Source organism: Chelonia mydas, chromosome 1, assembly GCF_015237465.2.
Source record: "Chelonia mydas isolate rCheMyd1 chromosome 1, rCheMyd1.pri.v2, whole genome shotgun sequence".
NCBI lineage: Eukaryota > Metazoa > Chordata > Testudines > Cheloniidae > Chelonia > Chelonia mydas.
The window spans coordinates 130,354,000-130,377,766 of record NC_057849.1 but is presented as its reverse complement, the minus strand read 5'-3'; the positions used below and the strand labels follow the sequence as shown (position 1 = coordinate 130,377,766).

The following is a 23,767-nucleotide window of genomic DNA, read 5'->3' as shown; positions in this document are numbered from 1 at the left end:
TCATCAAAAAGTGGCCTTTTTTGACGTCTGACTTCATTATCAGAATTTTTATCCAAAATGTTATCAAAACCAGTAGACATTTTCATTTATTAAAATCCAGGTTTTCTGTAAGTGAAAATGTTTGATAATAGTTTTATTTAAAAAATTAAAAAGTTATAACAAAAATTGAAAAAAATAGCTTCATATTGACACCTGAGCAACGGAAACAATGTCAATATTTCAGGAGGGTTTTGCAATTATTTTTTCCAACCAGTTCCAGATTTTTGGTTAATCAGTTTTAGATTTCTTGGGTTGCTCTCCTAGGGGTGAGGAAAGGAGCAAACAGATCTGTACATTGAATTAAATTTGAAGGACAAGGATCAGACTTTCAAAGACTGAAGCTTAAATTTAGACTCCACAATCCATATGGAGGCTCTTAATAATACCCAGCTGTTATTTAGCCCCCCCCCCTTTTTTTAGTGTCTGATATGTTTTATTAAAGTATTAAGTAACCTGTAGCTCTTCTTGATTTCAAGGTCACTCATTTAAGAACCCAAATATGGATTTAGGGCCAAATTTTCAAAAGTGACTGGTGACTTTGGTTGCCTGAATTTTGGGCACCCAGCTTGACACACCTGGTTTTCAGAAAATCAGATCCTTTAAAGGAATTCCAAATGGTGGGCCCCCCAAAATTGAGGAGCTCAAACTCACTAGTTACTTTGGAAAGCTTGGTCTTGAATCTTCCTCCCTTCCCTTTTTTTTGCGCCCCCCCCTTTAAATCTTGGCCTAAACTTTTATCTTCTCCCTTATAACTGGAACATGTAATTGTATCTGGTGGACTTCCAGGCAAATATTCATGTGTAACCCACTGATGAGTATGCACTATAGCTCCCCCTCTGTGTCCAATCCACAGATGATATGAATTGTTACAGCCCAGTAAGGGAGCCTTGGATCTTTAGCTCAGGTTCTAGCAGTTCATGCTTTTAGCTCTGGGAGTGTCCAGTTCAGTCCTTGGGTTGTTGACCAAAACAGCAGCCATTGCATATGCCTTTGAGTGGAGTCTAAGATGAAGAATTTAGACAGGAAAATGAACAGAGCTTAGGCAAAAGGCATGATATAAAGACATGTCAGGTGGAAAAAAAATATTAAAATGCCTTGCTTCTGCTTGTTCATCTGCCAAAGGCATAGCTATATGATGGCACAGGTCTAGAACATGAAATGATTTTTCAGGTTTTAAATATGCATCCATCCGGAAGAAACTCACCTCTGGAATCCCAGAACCACAGGCGTAAGGAGCAAACACCCTGACCAGGGAGACTGCCAGGAAAGCAAAAGATAGAGCCCACATAATGTACAGAAAATAGTTTAGAATGTAAGCACTTGCACCCTGGAAAAACAACAGCAAAAACACTGTTAGACAAATGCAATGAAATAACCTTATGTTCCTATTAGGATTTGGAGTGGGGTGGAGCAGGTTCTGTTCAATTACTGCAACACTAGTGGTATGACTGAAGCTGCTTCTGCCTCAGTAAGTGTGAACGTTTGCACATTTTTGTGCTCCGCAAAGATACACAGATGCAGCATCTTAGTTTATTTAAACCAATCTACATGGTGTCTTTTGTAAGCTTCTCACACACTGTACAAAATACCAAACTAAACACTTGAACAGTTGAAAGAAAAGCTGAGCACATATACACAGTCCAAACAACATCAAGCAAACCTAGCACCGGGGCAAACCCAGTTACAGCCAGAAAAAAATACCCCAAAGGAGGGATTTGCAATGTACTTTAAAGTCAGCCAACGAGAGACGGTGGTGGGCCTCTCTGGGGACGCTGGCTGAGATTTTCAAAGCTGGGGATTTAGCAACACTTCTCCATTAATTTTAATAGAAGGGGCAAGACCAGAATCACCCTGGCTAATTGTAATGATCAGGCAGGAACGTAGGATGCGAAATGATCAGTCCAGTTCTGAGGGTTTAGATTATGAAGAGGCTCTCCATACTAACTCTGATACCTTAAATTATATTCTTTGGTGTATTAACTGCCAGTGTACTTCACAGAAGATGGGTATAACTGAATTCCTCACTCCTATCTGAAGGTATAAGGTAAAGGACACATTCTGCAGTGGTTGCGGCCTCCAAAGCAATTTGAAAGGATGCCCAATTATGAGTGTATTACAGTCGTTTACCCTGGATGTGACAAAAGCATAAGCAATCATGCTGAGGCCTGGACTCAAGATAAAGAGATGGGCTTTCCCGACAGGATGGAGATGATAATGGTAATACCCACTCTAAATCACTGTTGTAACTATGGAGTGAGCAGTCAGTGGTTACATTCCAAGTTCCACGCCCATCTCTAGTGATGCCATTCTCCCTGGAATGGACATACAAAAACTGCCCAAGTTTTCCTCAAGACTCTCTTCCCTACCCACAAGCATGACCTTGACCTTTTCTGGGTTGAGTATCCACTGGATGTGTCCCCTCCAAATAATAAAGCCACTTAGACAGTCCAATAGCCAAAAAAGAGCCCATAATGGACTGATCCAATCGGAGGCATGGAGCTGTGATTTATCAGTCTAAAGATGACAATATGATGCATACCTTTAAAGGTTCTCCCTCCGCTGCCTGATGGTCCAGAACAGAGACAAGGGAAGCCTCCGTGAAGACTAGTAGTGTCCATAACCTATATTTGAAGTACTGAGAGTGCTTTTTCAGATGACAGAGGATTAAGAGGACACCATGCTGCATGTGTGACCATCAAGGAAGTCTGTGTTAACTACTCCTATTCTGTTCCAGTTCTCAATGCTAAAAACCCTATCTTCCAGTCTTATGAATGACAAAGCAGGCAAGGTCAACGTGATGGTCCCCCTTTGCCAAACATGCCATAGCAATAGCTAACTCTAGCATATCCCTAGATATTTCTATCCAAATACGATATCAATGAGTGGCCTTGCTGATAACAGCAGAAGAGCAGAGTGTTATCAACCCCCATGACCCAAGACTTAAGTAATAAATTCCATACTTATCAAGGACACCCATCCATAGTCATAGTGGAGTTTTATTGTTCCAACTGAAGAATGTTTATTTCACTTCCCCATGAACGTCTTCTCCCTAGTGCTTTCAACTAGAGACTCAATGGTAATATTCACTATTCCCTTAGAGCAGTGGTTCTCAACCAGTCATCCGGGACCCCCAAGGCGGCTGCAAACAGGTTTCAGGGGGTCTGCCAAGCAGGGCTGGCATTAGATTTGCTGGGGCCCAGGGCAGAAAGCTAAAGCCCTACTACATGCAGTTGAAGCCCAGAGGCCCAAGCCCCTCCACCCTGAGCTGAAGCTGAAGCCTGAGCAACTTAGCTTCATGAGGCCCCCTGTGGCGTGGGGTTTCGGGGAGTTGCCCTGCTTGCTACTCCCTAATGCTTGTCCTTGCTTTTATATGCAGAAAAACAGTTGTTGGGACACAAGGGGGCCATGGAGATTTTTAATAGGATGGTGGGGGGCCTCAGAAAGAAAAATGTTAACCCCTGCCTTAGAGGACAGTCTGAGTTTGCAGTCTGAGTTTGCAGAGGGCTACATTCTCATCTCAGCTACACTAGTGTGAATCTGCAGCAGTTCCAGCTCATGTGGTGAGAATTTGGCTCTAAAACATTGGGCTAAAGCAGCTATTTTGCTTCTTAATTCAATTAAGCTGCACCATATTTGTTTCTTTTGACAGACTCCTTTTTCAAATCTCAGATGTAAAAACTGCAGATCTGTTTTAGGTATTTGCTACAGACACACATACGCATACTACATTATACTGGGTCAGACTACTGGGATCCCACTTTTTTTGCACAACTACGTCCCTCAGGATAACATTCATCCTGAATTTGACATATAAACATAAGAACGGCCATACTTGGTCAGGCCAAAGGTCCATCTAGCCCAGTATCCTGTCTTCCGACAGTGGCCAATGCCTGGTGCCCCAGAGGGAATGAACAGAACAGGTAATCATCAAGTGATCCATCCCCTGTTGCCCATTCCCAGCTTCTGGCAAACAGAGGCTAGGGACACCATTCCTGTCCATCCTGGTTAATAGCCATTGATGGACCTATCCTCCATGAACTAGACACGTGGTCACAGGCAAAATTGAGTTCTTTTCTGAACACTTATAGTCACAAACTTTTGGAACTTTAAATAACAGTTTCTAAAGATTAATAAAGTCTTTCGGAAGGGAAGTACTAGTGACCCAGCCACACCTTTAGCTGCCATCACCAAGACCCTGATTCAGGAAGGCACTTACTCACATGCTTACATTTAAGCCTCTGGGTCTACTGTTGGAGTCAACACTCTAGGCCAAAACAGATGGCTCCAGTGTATTACCAGAGGCAAGTTTAGTCTCCACAAGGAGGATGGTGCGTATCCTACTTTTACAGCGTCCTCTGCTGGCTGTTTAAAGGAATGGCACTGGAATAGGATAGTGGTTCTCAACCTGGGTTATGTGTATCTTTGGGGTATGCAGAGGTCTTCCAGGGGGTACATCAACTAATCTAAATATTTGCCTAGTTTTACAACAGGCTACATAAAAAACACTAGCAAAGTCAGTACAAACTAAAATTTCATACAGTGACTTGTTTATACTGCTCTGTTTACTGTACACTGAAATGTATATACAATATTTATATTCCAATTGATTTATAATATGGTAAAAATAAGGAAGTAAGCAATCTTTCAGTAATAGTGCGCTGTGACACTTTTGTATTTTTATGTCTGATTTTGTAAGCAAGCAGTTTTTAAGTGAACTTGGGGGTACGCAATACAAATCAGACTCCTGAAAGGGGTACAGTAATCTGGAAAGGTTGAAAGCCACTGGAATAGAAGAAGGAAAGCGCACAGGGTTGACTGGATGGCCAACACAGGTAACCTGTATAATAAGGAGTCAGGAAGAAAACATGGTCTGATGCATAGACTGATTTATTTTCATGTTTTCTCTAAATCAAATCTGCTTTTGGGGGGGGGGGAGGTTTCATAGAAATATTATAATTAAAAGAATACTGACAGATCCCATAGGATGTGTCAGAATTCATAGTGGCAACATATTTAAGGGGCTGAAAGGAGCCATGATGCCCAAAACCACAGGGAAGAAATGATTTTGCAAACAATATCTATGTACAGCTAGGGCTCCAAAATGTCAAATTCAGTTAGATATGATAAGCAGAGCCATAGCTGTGCATAAAATAGAAGAGTCTGAACATATTACATCTGGGAAAAACCCTCCAAGAACTTTTTATGTAAAATGTTCTGTGAATTGTTCCCTCTGTACACTCAAGGCAACCAGTTCTTTTCACTGTGCTTGTGTCTGTTGTTTGGATGTCTTCTGCAAGGTGTAGTAATTTATGAATGGGAACAAAAATCTCTCTGTGTACTGACTGTAATTAAATCAATCTTGATTGTTCTTAGAAATTCTACAAGGCTTTGAGAAGCCTGCAGAGTTTGTACAGAGGTAGGACTGACTTTCTGATGTATGTGTGTACATTTCCTGTGGGGCCCTGGTGCCTGATTGGGGTCTCTAGATGCTACCATAATATAACAATATTAATACAGTTAGATCTACTGACTATAGAAGTCAGTGAGACAGGGGAAGACTGCAGATCTTAGAAGCTCCGTTGGTTTGGGGGAGTTGCCAGAATCAAGTCAAACTAATAGTTATTTTCACTGTAATCCTTAAGGATCAGAAACCTAGCTTGAATATGGTGAAAATATTAACTACGTGTGAACTAAAACACCCATCCAGCTGTTATGCTTAATGCAACGCTCCTTCCTTCCCACCTCTTCTCCATCCAGGGATTTTCTAATAATCTACAACTTCACTCCAGTTCAGCAATTTAGCCTGGGGCAATGTTTATTTAATGTTACTAAGAAACAGCTAGTACTTGTGGCACCTTAGAGACTAACACATTTATTTATTTATTTATTTAGTCCCTAAGGTGCCACAAGTCCTCCTGTTCTTTTTGCGAATACAGACTAATACGGCTGCTACTCTGAAACCTAAGAAACAACTATCAGTCTACAAATACTGACTAAGACAGTTGAAATGCCATGCAAATTGCATTACATTGTGTATCACCCACTGTACAGGAGAGATTCTTGCTTGGTATCAAACAGCGCGGCATGTACACACAAGTGCCGGTGAAGTCAATGAGACATCCCCTCTGGAAAATGAGGCCATGCGTGTCCACAGACAGTGCAGTCCAGCTAAAACTAAGAATGACCAATCTGTTGTTGTACAGCAATGACAGGGTTCTTAGAGACTGTATGGAGTTGCAGGTTAAAATTCCACTGCCAAATTAAAGTGAAGGTTGTGGCATTCTCCCTAGTGGAGCCAAACCTTCTGTTTATTCCGCTAAATCCCTTAAACGAAAGATGACTTATCCAGAAGCCCGTAACAGCACATCCAAAACACTTTTTTCCTGAATGGATGAGATTGCAGCAAGCATCAGGTATTTTTTTAAAAATGGCTGGTGGAGGATACTCCCATACTTTGTTCTCCACAGAGAAAGAGAGAGATTGGAGAAAGTTTTTTGAGCCGAAACTAATCGGGTCAAATTTGTTAATCGTTTCAGGTTGACCACAACCGCATTTTTTAGCAAATAAATGACTTGTCTGAAAATTTTCACCCAGATCTAGTTATGAGGTAATTCTTTTATTCTAGTAAGAATAGAAATAAGAGATTTCCCCATTCTCGCAGACTTTGTCTCTGCAGCACACACGCACACACTCGAGACCTGGGGCTTATAACAGGCTAAGCAGAAAATGTTTGTGGGAACCCCTGGTAACAATATTGGCAGTTCATAACTCTACCTCGGGGGTTGGGGGACAGACTGTTTGAAGAGAATATCACAGAGTAGTGGGAGGGGGGGAAGAATAATCTGGGAATGGTTAGTATTTCCCAGTCTACAGCCTAACCAGGTCTTGCATACCTCAGACCGGTTTACCAGAAGCTCGGACCATTTCTGCCACAGGGGACATTTGTCCCGGTCATCAAATGTGGTTTCATTAGATGTCCAGCAGCACTGCTCATGGCTGTACCAGAATGCAGATAAGCAGACACCCTCTTTCAGGTCTGTCATCCAGTCTACAGCTAAATCTATAACTCCAGCTAACGTGCCTTAAAAAAAGATCAGGAAATAAAAAATAAAGTTAAGTGGAACACATATTAATCTAATTATATTGAAACAAAACACATGATCTGAAGGACCAGTTACAATAGGAGCATAAAAATGGGCCAAATAATTAGACTGAACAGCTGTGAGTTAGTAGGGAGGAACTGAGCTTCTCCAAAAATGTCCTCTCTTCTTCTACATTTTACTGTGCAATGCTTCTTTTTAACACCATAATTCTCATCTTGGCTCTGCCCCTGATAAAATGGGACATCACATTCCAAATACAGACACAGGCCGCAATCCTGCAAGCTGATCCATGTCAGCGTGCCATTTGACTGCTGGCATACCAGTGAAGTTAATGGGACTTCACACATGCAGAGAAATCAATGTATACATATCAGACTGCAGGATCAGGGAAATTGTTCCACATGGTAGATGAGAGGAGGGGCATATGCGTGCACGCACAGACACACACATTTCTGTTGGTCCCAGTACACAGATCTTTAAAATGAGCAATTTAAGTAATACAAATAATGTAAGGCCCAATCCTGATTTACTGAATTTTATGATAGTTTAGTCATTAAGATCAATGGGACTACCATTTAGGCATTGATGTAGATACCTAATAGTAATTCAAGCCTGAGAATAAAAATGTCCTTAAAATACTTTCTTTATGAACTTCATCCTTCATTGCCGGAGCCAGCTTTTTCAAATAATTATATAGAGCAACAGTGACATCCAGTGGCCAAACAATGCTTGAGTATATGCCCTATGCTGTGGATTCCCAGAGAAGATCTTGACCTTCCTGTACAGTTCCTAATCAAACATCATAATCTGCCATAGCTCTAGTATTGTGAAAACAGAGAAGTCACCTTAGCACCAGTGCATTTGACTGTGCATAAGACTGTGAAAGCCTGTCCACTGGTGTACAGTAGAAGCTCAAAGTTACGAACACCAGAGTTACGAACTGCCTGGTCAACTACACTCCTCGTTTGGAGCCGGAAGGATTCAATCAAGCAACAGCAGAGACGGAGGTGTGGGAGGGAAGTAAACACAGTACAGTACTGTGTTAAACATACTAAAAAAATAAAGGGAAAGTTTAAAAAAAGATTTGACAAGGTAAGGAAACTGTTTCCATGTTTGTTTCATTTAAATTAAGATGGTTCAAAGCAGTATTTTTCTTCTGCATAGTAAAGTTTCAAAGCTGTATTAAGTTAATGTTCAGTTGTAAACTTTTTGAGAGAAGAACCATAACGTTTTGTTCAGAGTTATGAACATTTCAGAGTTATGAACAACCTCCATTCCCGAGCTGTTCATATCTCTGAGGGTCTATTTTGGACTTATTCTACACTGATGTCTCCAGATGCTGTCATTGACAAACTATTAAAATTGTATTCAAAAGTTAAATTAGAAACAAACTCTTTAAAGACAACTGAAAGGTTCTGCAATAACTTCATAAGTACATCACATTTATTGTCACATCAGCAAGAGGGATAATACTTGTCACCACTATAAGGCCATATGACAACAATGAAGGATTTCATGTGATATGGGAAGAATCTCTCTCCAAACTGAAGGGGAACACAGATATGCCAATGAGAGGTATGTGAGATCATTAGAGAAGCAAAGGGGAAAGCTGGTGTAGCCAATCCAAGTTTTTGCTTTTGTAAAGAGTTAGGTTTTGTTTGTTTGTTTGTTTTGGGTTTTTTTGTGGCTTGTCATTTCTAGTTGCTCAAGTTTCTATAGAAACGGTGGGCCATATCCTGAGTTGGTGTAAATCACCATAACGCTACTGACCTCAATGTGCCTAGCTAAGTGAGTTTCGCTGTAAGCGCTATGATTTTCTGAAAAACCTCCTACTGATCAGAATCTCTAACTGGTTCAAGGAAACACAAGACCTGGGATTGGCACAAGGAAACCTCTGCCTTGTCCAAAATGTGCAGAGTTCAGTCCCTACCTCATCCTCTGATGGACCTCCATATTTATCGACACTTCCCAAGCTTCGCTTAAGGTACATCTACCCTGCACCCTGCTTTTGGCAGCATGTCGAGTACATACACTATGCACACACCCCAGCATGGGTATAAATAGCAGTGTAGACTAAGGCACCGCTGCCTCCCCCCGCCCGCCAGAGCCTTTCACTGATACCTGTAGCTACACATCTCAGTGTGGATGCAGCCTGCTTTTTCCCTGAGGCATGTAGCTACACGTACCCTACATGCTGCTGCCTGTGGTGTGCAGTATAGACAGATCCTTAGTGAAGCCTTCCACCAAGCCCTGTCAGGTAAATCAATACTCGTGTCACTTCACAGGAGGAGTAAATAAGGACTATGTCGGGGTGGCCAAACTTACTGGCCCTCCAAGCTGCATACGACAATCTTCAGAAGTTCAAGAGCGGGGCACACCTGCCTCAGGAGGTACTTGATGAGGCTCGGGGCTTCAGCATGACCCCCAGCAGGTGCATCCTGCAGGGCTGAAGCCCCAAGACCCTCCTCCCTGCCGGGCAAAAGCCGCTACCCCGCCGCAAGGCAGAGGCCCTGAGCTCCCCCGCCCCAGTCTGGTAGGTGAAGAATGGGAGGGGGAGGGCTCCGCAAGCCTCACTTTAATGGTAAAAGAGCTGCGTGTGGTTTGTGAGCCTTAGTTTGGCCACCCCTGGACTATAAGATTGTTTTTAACCTTATAAAGTGACTTGCCCAAGGTCAAGAAAGTTTGTGGCACAGCTGGGGACACATGTCCAGGCCTCTGACGTGATAGGCTCACATTTCATCCATTACACTATGGTGCCTCTGAGGAAACTGCATAGTTATGCTAGCTGTAAAACGAGGCTGCTGGGGTCAAGTGCTTTGAGATCTGCTAACAGATGAAAGTGCTACACATGTAGCACCATTTTTCAGATAAAAAAACAGACATGGAAAGACTGAATGACCGGCCTGGGCAGTACTATGGGCTAATAGGTTAGGTAGAGCCCTGTGAGCCAGAAAACCTTGTGCCTGATTTCCGTAAGTGCTGAAAACTCACCGCTCCAAGAAAGTCAATGGAGATGCAGCTGCTTGGAAACCTCAGAAAGTCAAGCTAGTTTAATTGACTTTCAGTGAGACTTAGGCTCCTAAGTGCCTAAATCGCTTTTGAAAATGGGACTTAGCCATCTAGATCCCTTAGGCCTTGCAATGCTGAGTGAAACAACACCTAAACACCTTTACAAATCAGGGCTCTCCCAAGGTCACACAGGAAGTCTGTGGCAGAGCCTCTCGGGCTCCAGGCTAGTTCCCTAACCACTGGTCTTTTCTTTCTACTACATCAGGCCACCACCGTGATGAAGAAGTGTGCAGAAGACAATCTTGATGGGTAGTCTGATGTGTTTGGACAGGATTGTTTGGTAAAGGGGATACTGGAAGGCACATTTCCCTAGAGGGGCAGAATTAAACGCGTTGTGTGTTGTCTGTGGTGTACGGTAGTCAAAGAAGTGGTAAGGTATATGTCTGTGAGTAGTTCATATCTATTAACTAAGCCCAACCTAACAACAACCTTTTCCCTAGCATAGGTGCAGAATAACATATTTTATTTCAATGTAGCCAGTTGAGATAAAAGGTGTTAACCTTCATCCACATTAGGGAAAAGGGTAGAGTTAGTTAACATGTTAACTAGCTCCAACCTAACCTCAACATACCCATACGACATACCTGAAGGCCAACAATTCCATTTGGCATCAACTTTTGAGGTTTCAAAATATTTTGGTTCCACATTGGAATGAGAGAGTGAACGAGCATATGTTTTCACTGTATAGCTGAGTAATTGGGGTACTGGCTTGGAATGTGGGGGAGACAGGTTCAAGTCCCTGATTCAGAGCAGAACTATTTCATCCCAACTCAGGCAGAGCACTGACTTGAACATTTCCCAGGCCGGTACTCTAATCCCCAGGGGTGGGTGGGTGTGGGTGTCTCATATCTTCCCAACAAAAGTTGTGTGTAAATTTATATGTCTCCATGAAACAGCATATTTTGTCAAAATTTCACTTCAGCAAAAATGCTCCAGATAACTTTAGCCATAAAGTTCCAGAACAGCTTCCACTCGCAGTTCTAAACACTGATATTAAATGTGCTAACTTTACATTTGTTAAACCAGGAGATTCACACTAGTTTTGGTGAGAACATGGCGTGTAAAACTTGGCATCATGCTGTTTCCTAGCAGTCATAATCACATTGACATAACCGAGACAGCATAAAAACTATTCAAGGCCGCTGTTTTAGGTTGGTAACATGAGAGCAGCTTTCCAACTGGAAGACATGCTAAACTGAGCAGGAGACAGGAGCAATTCAGGAAATTAATGAATTTCCCATCTGAGTTTGTTGTTAAATATGTAATGTCTGTCTGGCTTGTGAGCAGATCTGGAAGTCAGTCTGAAATTGGTTGTGTGTCAGGTCTCCCCCCCGCCGCCCCTTTTTAGGCATGTATAAAGAGATAACCCGGTCTACAATGAATCTAGTGCATCAGAGAACTATATTTTCATTGTACTCTAATAGTACTCTCCTCCTGCATCAAAATATCTATCCCTGGAATTAAATTCACAAGATCAAGAAAGGAACATGTGAATCAGAGGCTGAGACAGTCAAAACAGTTCATCAAGGGTAAGGCACTTCCACTCAGAGGCATGTTTTCAAAAGCAATACAAAAATCACATTACTTGTTAATAGCAATTTTTCTAGGTCAGCACTCAGTGTGAGACTTTCCAAGTGAAGCATAAAAACTGTGTGGGTACATAACTCTCTCTTTATCTCATCCACCTCGAAAAGTTGGGGACCAGACAAAGTAAGTAAAACATAAGCAGAGGGCTCTGCAGGAAGACTGAGAGAGAGAGTTCCAGACGCAGCACTGCTGCTATTATGCACATACCTGCCAGAAGTCCTATGAGAAGCATTACAACCCATCCTGACCAGGCATCCAACAAACTCTTGATGAACTCCCATATGGATTCCTTACTTTTGCTTGTAATCTGAAAAAATACATACACTGATTCATAAAAGTCGGTTTTGTTGTGTCACATCTACAAGGCAAGACTCTTATTTGAACACAGATGGACTGAACACTAAAAAGACTGATTGTTTTTACAGAGCTCGGGATCAAGTTGTTTAAAGTGAATTTGTCCAACCTTAACAATTTTATTTATTATTTCAGCTCTAATCCACCAGATTCAATACGGTTTTTCTTCTTTTTTTTCCCCATATTGACAGATGAAATCATGAGCAATGAAAGGCAAATTATGACCATCTTTTTGTAGGTCCTGCTCAAGAACTGGGGAGTGCACAATGAGCTGAGATGCAACAGTTTTGAAAACAACATTTTCCTGCTTTACGGATGGCTATAACTTGGGCTTTTGTTGATGAGTGCATTTGTGCTTGAGTCTGCATCTCTTACATAAAGTCATACAGTTTTAGGCCAGAAGGCACCGCTAGATCATCTAGTCTGACCTTCTGTATATTACAGGACACCAACACCACCCACACGCTAAACCCAACAACTGAAATTAAACTAAAGGATGACAGCCCACAGGAGACTAGACTCTTGTGTGCCACCATGAAAGAACAGGAGGGAGTGAGATGGACCAATGCCCAAGGCCTCTGCAATGGCAGGAAATGAATTAAGTGAGATATTTCCAGGTAATTCTGGCAATTGACTTGCACCCCCGTGCTGCAGAGGAAGGTGAAAAAAACCCAATAGGCACTGCCAATCTAGCCTGCGGGGAAACTCCTTTCTAATATCACATATGGCAATCAATTAGACATGCAGCATGTGAGCAAGAACCAGCCAGCTAAGTACATGAGAGAGAGCATTTTTGGTACCATCTCAGAGCCCTGGCCCATCGCCAGCCAGGCCACCTCCTGATACTTCAGAGGATGGAGATTAAAAAAAAATGCTTCCAAAATACATTTTGGGAGGGCGGAATCTCTTCCTGACCCTTGCCAGTGGCTTGCTGAAACCCTGATGCATGAGCAGAAGTGAGCCTCAGGGCTATTGAGCCCTACCCCCTTCCATCACTCATAAATTTGTCCATCTCTCTCAAGACTAGTTCAGTTGTTTGCCCCCCACAACTCCTACTGGGAGGCTGTTCCAAAGCCTCACCCCACCAATGATTAGAAACCTTCTAATTTCCAGCCTGAATTTGTTCCCGGACAGTTTATATCCATTTGTACTTGTACCAACATTGTCCTTTAGCTTAAATAGCTCTTCACCTTGCCTGGTATTTATCCCCCTAATGAATGTATAGAGAGCAATCATATCCCCTCCTAGCCTTCGTTTTACTAAACAATCCAAGCTCTTCCAGTCTCCTCTCATGAGATAGGCCCTCCATTTCCCTGCTCATCCTAGTAGCTCTTCTCTGCATGTCTTTCAGTTTAAATTAATCTTTCTTTAACATGGGTAACCAGAATTGTATACAGTATTCCAAATGATGTCTTAGCAGTGCCTTGTATAATGGCATTCATACCTATCTCTACTGGAAATGCATTGCCTGATACATCCTAGGATCGCATTTGCCTTTTTTACAGCCTCACCACATTGGTGGGTCATAGTCATCCCGAGATTGACCCACATACCCAAGTCCCTCTCCTCCTCTGTTGCTTCCAACTGATGAGCCATCAACTTGAAGCAGACATTCTTATTATTAGACCCTAAGTGCACTTTGTACTATTGAATTTCATCCCATTTCTATCACTCCAGTCTTCAAGGTCATGCAGATCTTTTTATGTAATATTCTGATCCTCCTCAGTATTGGCAATGCCTCCCAACTTTGTATCATCAGCAAATTTCATTAGCACACTCCTACTTCTTGTGCCAAAGTCATTAATAAAAATATTGAATAAGATTGGACCACGGCTGATCCTCCAGGAACTCCACTAGTAACCTCCTTTCAGTCCGATAATTCATCTTTTAGCACAACCCATTGCCTGCTCTCCTTTAGCCAATTCTTATCCACCTTACAATGCTTGTATCGATCCCTAATTTAAGAAATAATTTCCCATATGGCCCAGTGCCAAATGCTTTACTGAAGTCCAAGTACCGGTATATTAGATCTACTGCATTTCCCATAGTTAAAAAGTCAGTTATTTTGTCAAAGGAGGAAATCAGGTTAGTCTGGCCTGATCTACCCTTGGTAAAACCCTGTTACACTGCATCCCCTTTACCTCTATGACTTTAATTATTCTTTCCTTCCTGAAACCTTGTACACTACTGAGGTCAGACTAACAGGTCTGTAATTGCCCAGATCACTGAAAAGATAGATTTATTACAAATCCTTGCAACTGGGCTAGCAATCTCATGTGCTGGCTCTTTCAGTATTCTGAGGTGGGAATTGTCTGGTATGCCTGGATTTGAGCACATTAAGCTCTTTCTGTTTTTCTTCCACCTCAGATGTGGCCATTTCTATTTCTAGACACTCATTTCCATCAGTCATACTGCATTCATACCCACGTTCCATATTATCATCATTATTGAAACCGAGACAAAGTATTCATTTAGTTTTGGGGCCATACCTTAATTATCTTTCAACTCCTTCCCATCCACACTGCAAAGTGGCCCAACCTCAACCTTCCTTAGTCTACTTCTAGTTATATAACTTAAAAACCTCATTATTTATTTTAATTTACTTGGAAAGAACTCATTTAGCTTGACTTTTAGCAATTCTCTCTTTATTCTGGCATTTTTGAACCTCCGTAGTGTAGTTTTCTGTGTTGATTAACACCTTTTCCAATTCCTTATAGGCTGTCTGCTTACTCCTAATAACCTTTTTGAGGGGATTATTTATCCAGGTGGGTCTACAACCTCTCTCCAAGTTTCTCCCCCTTACTTGGGATGCAAATTTCCCATAGCTTTTGTATAGTTGATTTGAAAAAATTCCAGCCCTCCTCCATATTTAAGCCCTTGAGCTCCTCAGACCAGCTGACATTTTTAAATAATTCCCTTAATTTCCCAAAGTCTGACCTTTTGAAATTAAAGATCATAGTTGACGACTTGATTTGATTTACCTTCCTATGTCTGTCGGTGTCACGTGATTTCTCTCTCAGCCAATCAATGGTGTGGAAGTCCTCATATGTCCCAACATCAGGGAAAGGCTCATCCAGGAAATCCATCAGATTACCAGAACCATTCATGTCTCCTGCATTAACCATATTAGTACCTGTAGGAGTTAAAAACACAAATTTAGAAAATTCATGCAACATTTCCAGATGTTTCAGAACAAAATTATTCAGAAAACCCTCGAGCTGCCACTACACACACAATGCAAGAATGGTGGGAGCCTAAGACAACAGTTCTTGTTTAAAGGAGCTTAGTATGTATGAAAAGTAATGGTTTCTAAAGCCTGCATCAACAGAAAAAATACATTCACCCTGAGCAAAATGTTTGCATAGAATTCCTAGTCCACTAAACCAGGATGGTTTCAGAATTCAATTGAAATGGTGCACATCAGACCATGTCTGAAAAAGCAAGCATAGCCTTACAAACTAGCTGCTTGCAGGACACTTTATAGTCAAAGGGGCCACACTTGAAAATAAGTGGTGGTACTTACCTAGAATCCCAGCTCTATCTATCCATAATGGCAAAACAAAATGACACTCAAAGCACATCATACAAATCTTCATAACATGATAATCACTCTGAAGATCTAGGGGATTTACTAGGATTGCCAAGTGTCTGGTTTTCAACTGGAACACCTGGTTGAAAAGGGACCTTGGAGACTCCAGTCAGCACCACTGAACAGGCCGTTAAAAGTCTGGTCGGTGGTGCAGTGGGGCGAAGGCAGGGTCCCTACCTGTCGTGGCTCTGCATGGCTCCCGGAAGCAGTGGCATGCCCCTCTCCAGCTCCTAGGTGTAGAGGCAGCCACGGGCTCCGCATGTGGCTTAAGCCCCAAGTGCCAGCTCAGCAGCTCCCATTGGGAGCTGCAGGGGTGGTGCCTGTGGACAGGCAGTGCACAGAGCTGCCTGGCTGCGCTTCTGCATAGGAGCTGGAGGGGGAACATGCCACTGCTTCCGGGAGCTGCTTGAGGCAAGTGCTACAAGGAGCCTGCACCCCGATCTCCTCCTGCACCGCAAGCCTCTGCCCCAGCTCTGATCCCCCTCCCAACCTCAGAACCCCTTGGCTGCAGCCTGGAGCACCCTCCTACACCCCAAACCGCTCATCTCCGGCCCCACCCCAGAGTCTACACCCCCAGATGGAGACCTCACACCCCCCTGCAGCCCAACCTCCTACCCCAGCCCAGAGCCCCCTCCCACACCCTGAACCCCTCATTTCTAGCCCCACCCCTGAACCCGCTCGCCCAGCCCAGAACCCGTAGCCCCCAACCCCCTGCCTCATCCCAGAGCCCCCCCCCATATTCCAACCCTCTTGACTCCACCTTCCAGCCCAGAGCCCCCTCCTGCACCCTGAACTCCTCATTTCTGGCCCCACCCCGGAGCCTGCGCCACCAGCCAGAGCCCTCAACCTCTCCCACACCCCAACCCCCTGAGCCATCCCGATGAAAATGAGTGAGTGAGTGAGGATGGGGACAGCGAGCAACAAAGGGACTGGGGGATGGAGTGAGCAGGGGGTGGGGACCTCAGAGAAGGAGTAGGACAGGTGGTAGGGCAAGGGTGTTCGGTTTTGTGTGAGTAGAAAGTTGGCAGCCCTAGGAATTACAGAGGGGCCACCTGACTCCAGGATATAAGCGACAGGACTCACCCAGCCCCCAGAAAACATTTAATGGTAAGTACAGGGCTTGGGAGGAGGCTGCAGGGTAGAGGCTGCCCTGGAGGACTGTAAGCAGGGTGGGTGGTTTCTTCAGCCCAGCTCCACAGAACTTTCACAGTTCTGGGCTGATGGTCTCAGTTACCTTCGAAGGCAGGGTTTTGCCATTACTACCAAGCCCTGAAAACCATATTTGATTCATGTAACCCACACAAGCCAAGCATAAGGTTCACACAGCACTACTGCACATCTCTCTCCCCAAGTACATATAAGATGCAAACTCTGCTGGAAGTGCAGATTCCTATGTGGCCACTCAGGTGATAGATCAAAAAAGACTGCCCCTGCTCCTGATGAGGTCTGACAAGTGGTGGGGGTGGTACCAATTAAATAAACTGCTGTAGACACCAATTGCAATTTACAAGGAAAAATTGGAGGTAAATATGGACTTTAAAGATCCTTAGGTAACCTGACCAGAGCAGTTCTGCAGCATTTAGAATTCCTTAGCTGAAAGAACGTCCTTTTACTATAGATAGATAAGGTTAATAAAATCCTAAACACCTTGGATCATATTCTGCCATCAGACATCAACACACAAATCCCACATGTGTGTCAATGAGAGCTACACATGTGCAGGTAAAGACAGAATCTGGCCTCCATGAATTTCTTAGGAAATTTACTGATTCCTTTTATTAAAACAGGCAGAAATGTGGCAGACCTGTCCCTGGTGCTGTGCTCGGCTTCTCCCAGTCCACTTGCTAATATTTTAAACTGTATTATTTTAATCCCTCTTTTTCTATCCCTTTAATTTTTTGTGGTAGGAACATACAGGACATAAGTACCAAAGCTCACTTTTCTGAGTTTCTGTTCCTTTGAGCACTGCCAGTTAGGGACTTTTATACTAGATTGACAATCTGCTCTAATCAGAAAACTGAAAAAAAAAAAAAAAAAGCATAATCCTACAGGGAGTGCAGCAGGTCACCATGACAAATTTATAGAAGGTCTTTTAAGTGCAGTAATTGAATAATCTTCCAAGCACCATGGCATGTTTATCTGAAAATGAATCAACCTAGGGAGTCCAAAGCTTAGGAAGGACATGAAACCCAGACCAGGTGTCCAACATAGCAGTGCAATGCATGAATAATTTGCTGCTGGACTGGCTTTTTTAGTAAAAGTAGCAGTTAAACAGTGACACTGAGAATAATGGCAGATAACCCAACAGATGGCAAAGCCTCTCCTGCAATACTTAACTCTTATCATCTTAATCTATCTCAGGTACTTATATGCCCCCTATCATCATAGTATTAGAGCACCTCACATTTTTTAATGGATTTAGCCTCACTACACCCATTAGGTAATACCACTCTATTATCCCCATTTTACAGCTGGCAAGCTGAGGCACAAAGACTAAGTGACTTGCCCAAGGTCACACAGGACCTTGTGGCAGAGCTGGGAACTGAATCCAGTTCTCTAATGTCCCAGGCTAGTGCTCTAATCACTGGACCATCCTTCCACTCCTCATCCAACACTGATCACTTCATAACCAAAGACCATGTGTTTTGTGACTTGGTGACGGCAGAGTACAATTTTGGATGTACATGACCTGCCACAGTTGTAAGGATGATAAACTGGATGTGACTCCAGTTGTAGATTTAAATGTGTTTTTGTTTTGTGATCACATTGTTGGCCATGGTCAAATAGTTCCATGCCATTATTTACTGTTACCTGTAAATGTATGTGCCTGGCTGCTAGAGATTCTCAGTGCTGTATGTCGATATCACACTCTCACAATGAACACACAGCTGTAAGTATTTAAAAAAAAAAACATTTTGCCCACTGTTTCAGCTAGTTCACCACATATAATCTATTCATAGACAATCAGCACTCCATCTAACCTGCATGTTTATTCGCATTGCCTGATTGTTGGCGAGTGTCATGGTTTCAGGTCCAGCTGCACCTCTGTCTTTTCCTGGTCTCTGTGAATGCATCCCCTCAGGAGGCAGGCTTTGTGCTTTTACCTAATCTGAGGGCAGAAGTCCACAGTTCTCTCCCTCTTAGGCTGCACCCTGAGCTACAATGTGTATCAACTGTGCTTGCCCAGCAGGTCTGACTGGAGTTAGTGCCTGTGATTTTTCCCCTCAGGAGTCTGTGTACCAGTGACCCAACCACCTCCTTAAACCAAAGTATTGTTTATTTTGACAGTAGGAACAAAGCATAGACAAAAAGGATTTTAAAACAATAGTCTACATGCACGTATCTTACCTAAAGCCCTATCATCCTGTGATAGCGACCGAGGTAGGCCTAGTTTCTTCAGATACCCTAGCTGGGTCCATATAGTACCTCCAAACAACTGCTCCTCTTTAGTGTGTGTTCCTTTTTAAATTGATATACTCTTTCTGATCTTCTGGTTTTCAGGCCTTTTCTTATCCTGGCATTATCTCTTAACAACCCTTCAGTGTTTGCTTAGAGGGGTGGCTTATCTTGTTCTTTTCCCTCCCTGCTTGTTTTTCCTTACAGCTCTTATTAAACTAAACCAATATATTTATACACTGAACATCTCAGTAACCACGTCAACATATTATAGTAATAAATTATTACAGCATAGAATCACAGAATATCAGGGTTGGGAGGGCCTCTGGAGGTCATCTAGTCCAACCCTCTGCTCAAAGCAGGACCAATCCCCCATTTTTGCCCCAGATCCCTAAATGGACCCCTCAAGGATTGAACTCACAACCCTGGGTTTAGCAGGCCAATGCTCAAACCACTGAGCTATCCCTCCCCCCTAGCTCCATTTCCATCACAGCGAGACCATCAGACTCCAACAAAATGCTCTTAGATGTTTAGAGAAGAGTGGTGGTCATCCCATTCTCAGCATCACATCTTTCCTAAAGCATGGCACCCAGAACTGAACACAATACTCCAGCGGAGGCCTCACCAGTGCCAAATTGAGCGGGAAAATTATCTCCTGTCTCTTATGTATAACACTCCTGTTAACACACCCCAGAATTATATTAGCCTGTTTCACAACTGTATCACATTGTTGACTCGGATTCAATTTGTGACCCACTATAACAGCTCCTTTTCAGCAGTACTACCACCCCACCACTTTCTCTCCATTTTGTAGTTGTGCATTTGTTTTTTTCTTCCTAAGTACTTTGCACTTATTTTTATTGAATTTCATTTTGCTGATTTCAGACCAATTCTCCTATTTGTAAAGGTCATTTTCAACTCTAATCCTGTCCTCTAAAGTGTTTGCAAACCCTCACAGCTTGGTGTCATTTGCAAATTTTCTTCACTCCATTATCCAAGTCATTAATGAAAATATTAATTGCACCAGACCCAGAACTGAACCCGTGGGACCCAACTAGATACATCCTCCCAGTTTGACAGTGAACCATTGATAACTACTCTTTCAGTACAATCTTTCAACCACTTGTGAAGTCACCTTACAGAATTTCATGTAGATCATTTGTTTCATTCAGCTCTAAAAACAATCCATGAAGGAAATCTGCATGCTCCGATGAACTTCTAACCTCAATAAGTGCGTACTGTGAATTTGACTGGCAGCATTTCCCTGGGGATGTTCTGATAAACCAGACTATTTTTAATAATTAAAAAAAATTAAAAAGTCAGAAGGCCCTATTATGTAAAGCTGACAAAGAAGAGGTCAGTGCCTGCAAACAAGCTGACAGAATTCAAGACACCTGCACAGCAATGTTAAAAAGAGCATTCTGGGTGTTGATATGCAAATGAGCACATCAAATTCTGTGTGTATTGTACTCATCATTTGTTAAAATTTTGTTTTATAAAACCACAGGGAATTTTTGAGTTTTAAGATGCTTTTCTGCACTCTTAAGTGGGTGAATTCATCTTTCTGTACTCCAGAAAAAGCCAATTGTATACTAAATTGCCATTTGGCTGGAGCAAAGTTTTACAGATGGGTGAGAAAATTATGTTTAGAGGGGAAAATACTGACAAACTCTCAGCTTTGTAACATTGTTATAATATGTGCTAATGTAGAAACCACACACAGCTAGAAGGGACGTATCAGTGAAATGGTGTTCTAGGTAGGATGGTGACTGATTTGATGCAAAGTATATTTGCTCTAGCAAGGACAGACTAGTGTCTTGCAGCCCAAAGCAAACTGAAAAGCATATTGACTGGAAACAACTAGTTGAAAAGCCATCAAAGGAAAATGCTTGGCTGTAGCTTATTGCAACTAGACATGTTAGTTCCATGGTACATTCTCTTCATCCTGTTTTCTGTTTTAATTGGCCAAATCAGAGAGAAGCAGACAGTGGTTTTATTAATGAAATTCCAACAAGTTTCAAGTTACTTTCAACATATCACAGTAACTCAATTACTTCTCTACCTACAATATTGCTATCAACTACAGAAAAGTCACCTTTATGCTTTATTGCTTCAATTGTTACCTTATTTGTCTTAAAGATAATAATCTGGTTTTGCTGTATGGAATTTGTGCCCCTTGCAGATTTTGAGTCATTATTATCTTCAGTTAATTTTGTGCTTTAACAAAAGAAAGAAATGAGACTGAGGGGAGAAGGGACCTGGCTGGTGAAGACTGAGGTGGCACTGTAAACTCCTGCTGTTTATATTTGTATCGATCTTCTTTCCTAAAACATCCAGAACCCTATCTTTGCCCTATGCCAAATGTGGTACTGTACTAGTTGGCTATCATGCAGAGTTTGCCCTGAGATTTCTCCACGGTATGGTACATTGTATTATCGAAGTAGATATTCTTTGAAGTGAGATGGCTCGGCCCTTGGAATGGCCACTGCAGCCAGAAATAATTGAGGAGACAGCCTCAATTATTTGGGTCTGTTGACATAAGATTCTGGAAACATCCAGTGTATGTAACTTCTTTTCTCCCAGTGTAGTGTAGGGCTCCAGGAAAAAAAAACAGATAGGATAATGGATTGATTTAGGTAGAATTCTGAGACCACACTGGGGATGAACTTGGGGTGAAGTTTCAGCACTACTTCATTCCGTGAAAGGTCATGTCAGGAGGGTCAGCATTTAAGTGCTTAAAGCTCATTCAATCTCCTTGCTGAAGTGCTTTCCAGTAGAAAGACAGTGTTCAGCCTGAGATGAAGTAAGGAGCATTCTGAAAGGAATTTGAATGGAGGCCTATGAGTCTCAAGAGGATGATGCTGAGGTCCCAGGAGCATGGTTCTCTAACCAGTGGGTATGTACATAACAGACTCTTGAGGAACTTTGATACTGCCAGTGAGTGAAGATGGAGCATGACTGTACTGGTGGACGGCATCCTAAGATCATTGCGAACTTGATGGAGCAGAATGATTTGCCAGAGTGCTACAGATGCAGCGAGTAGTCGAAGATCCATGGTATCAAAGCATACGTGGCTCTGCTGGGCCAGCCAAATTTAGAACCCCATCCATTTGGATAAATAAATCCCTCTGGTGGATGTCTTCCTGCTCTATAGCAGGATTTCTAGGACTTGCCTAGAGCAGTTCCTGTCCATGGTACTTAATGAGCCAACACCCAGGATGTCAGGTGCAGAGACTTCGGCTCTGTATGGAGTATGTGACCATAGTGCTGTGAGATCAAGCCTGTACAGTGTGAGAACTAGATCAGCTGCTGAACAGACGTCTGCATCAGGTCTGTCAGCCAAAACTGTCTTACCTAGGATGGAGCTACACGAAAAATTTCTTTTGATGTTGGAAATCACCCTGGGGATCAGGAATCACAGTGACAAGGCATAAAAGAGGTGTGGGCTCCACTGCAGAACGAAGGTGTTGGGCAATAAGCCTGGGCTCATACCTCCTTTAGAGCAATAATTCTGCCACTTGGCATTAACCTCAGTGATAAACAGTCTGTCCTGGGAACCCCCAGCCATGGGATATTGGTTCTATGATGGATCTCTGTAGGGACCACTTGTAAGCAATCACCAGTTGTCTGGTCAGGTGGTCTGCCAGGTTGTTGCTAACTCCTGGGAGGGAAAAGAGCATCTCTGCTATCCTGTGTGGTGACACCATATCCAGAGCTTGATGGCTTCCAGAGAGAGGGGAGATGAATGTACATTTCCATGCTTGTTTACATAGTGCATTGCAGACGTGTTGTCTGTCAGGATCTGCACTATGGAGTTTTGAAGAACAGGCATACTAGCCTGATGGCTCTGAATTCCAGGACACTGATATGGACCAGACGTCTTCAGGTCCCTTGCTGGGCTCAGATGCGTCTGTGATTAAAGACATTGAATAAAAAAAAGCAGGGAATGGCACACCATCCACACACATTTTTGGGTTCCTTCCACCATTTCAGTTCTGCAATGATGTAAGGTGTAACCAAAATCTTCTTGCTCATTTGGTGTTTCACAGAGGCATAGATTTGGGGCAGTCTCAGGTGAAGTCTGGCAAGTGGAGTCATGTATGAGCATACCAACATATGACCTACCAGCCCCAGACATGTCCATGCCATCGTAATCAGGTTTGATTCTAGTCCAAGTAATAGTGACTGCATCAACAGGAACCAGTCTTTGGGGCGGTACGCTCCTGCCACCATGGAGTCAAACAAGGCTCCTATGAACTATCGTCTGTGATAGCATTAGAGACCATTTTTCATAGTTCACCAGGAGCTCTGAGAGAACAGGATTAGGGTATATTCTAGGCTTGTTGCCATCTCCTGCAGGGATCTGCCCTTGATCAGCCAATTATCCAGGTAAGGATAGATGGGAAGTCTTTCTTCCTGAGTTGTGCTGCTACTTCTTCATGAAGACTTTCCGTGTCATGGAGAGTCTGGATGGCTGTACCTGGTACTGGGAACGATTTGCTCCCACAATGAGTCTTAGGTGCTTCCTGTGGGTCAGGTGGATAGCTTTATGGAAATATGCATCCTCCAAATCAAAAGCCATGAACCACTTAGCTGTAATGGCCAGTCAGGCCTGGTGGAAAGGAACAAG

General features: G+C 42.9%; 1 protein-coding gene across 2 annotated transcripts in view; it reads right to left on the bottom strand.

Moving 5' to 3' along the window:
- The window catches only part of CLCN4 (chloride voltage-gated channel 4), a 54,666-nt gene that overhangs the window by 21,129 nt on the left and 9,770 nt on the right, over nt 1-23,767 (bottom strand). For both annotated transcript variants that reach the window (XM_007060194.4, XM_037900010.2), the window contains exons 2-5: nt 15,134-15,285; nt 12,006-12,105; nt 6,933-7,120; nt 1,244-1,366 (exon numbers count right to left, since the gene is read on the bottom strand). In XM_007060194.4, the coding sequence (XP_007060256.1) occupies nt 1,244-1,366; nt 6,933-7,120; nt 12,006-12,105; nt 15,134-15,277 (555 nt within the window). In that variant the 5' untranslated portion in view covers nt 15,278-15,285. The remainder of the gene's footprint in view (nt 1-1,243; nt 1,367-6,932; nt 7,121-12,005; nt 12,106-15,133; nt 15,286-23,767) is intronic.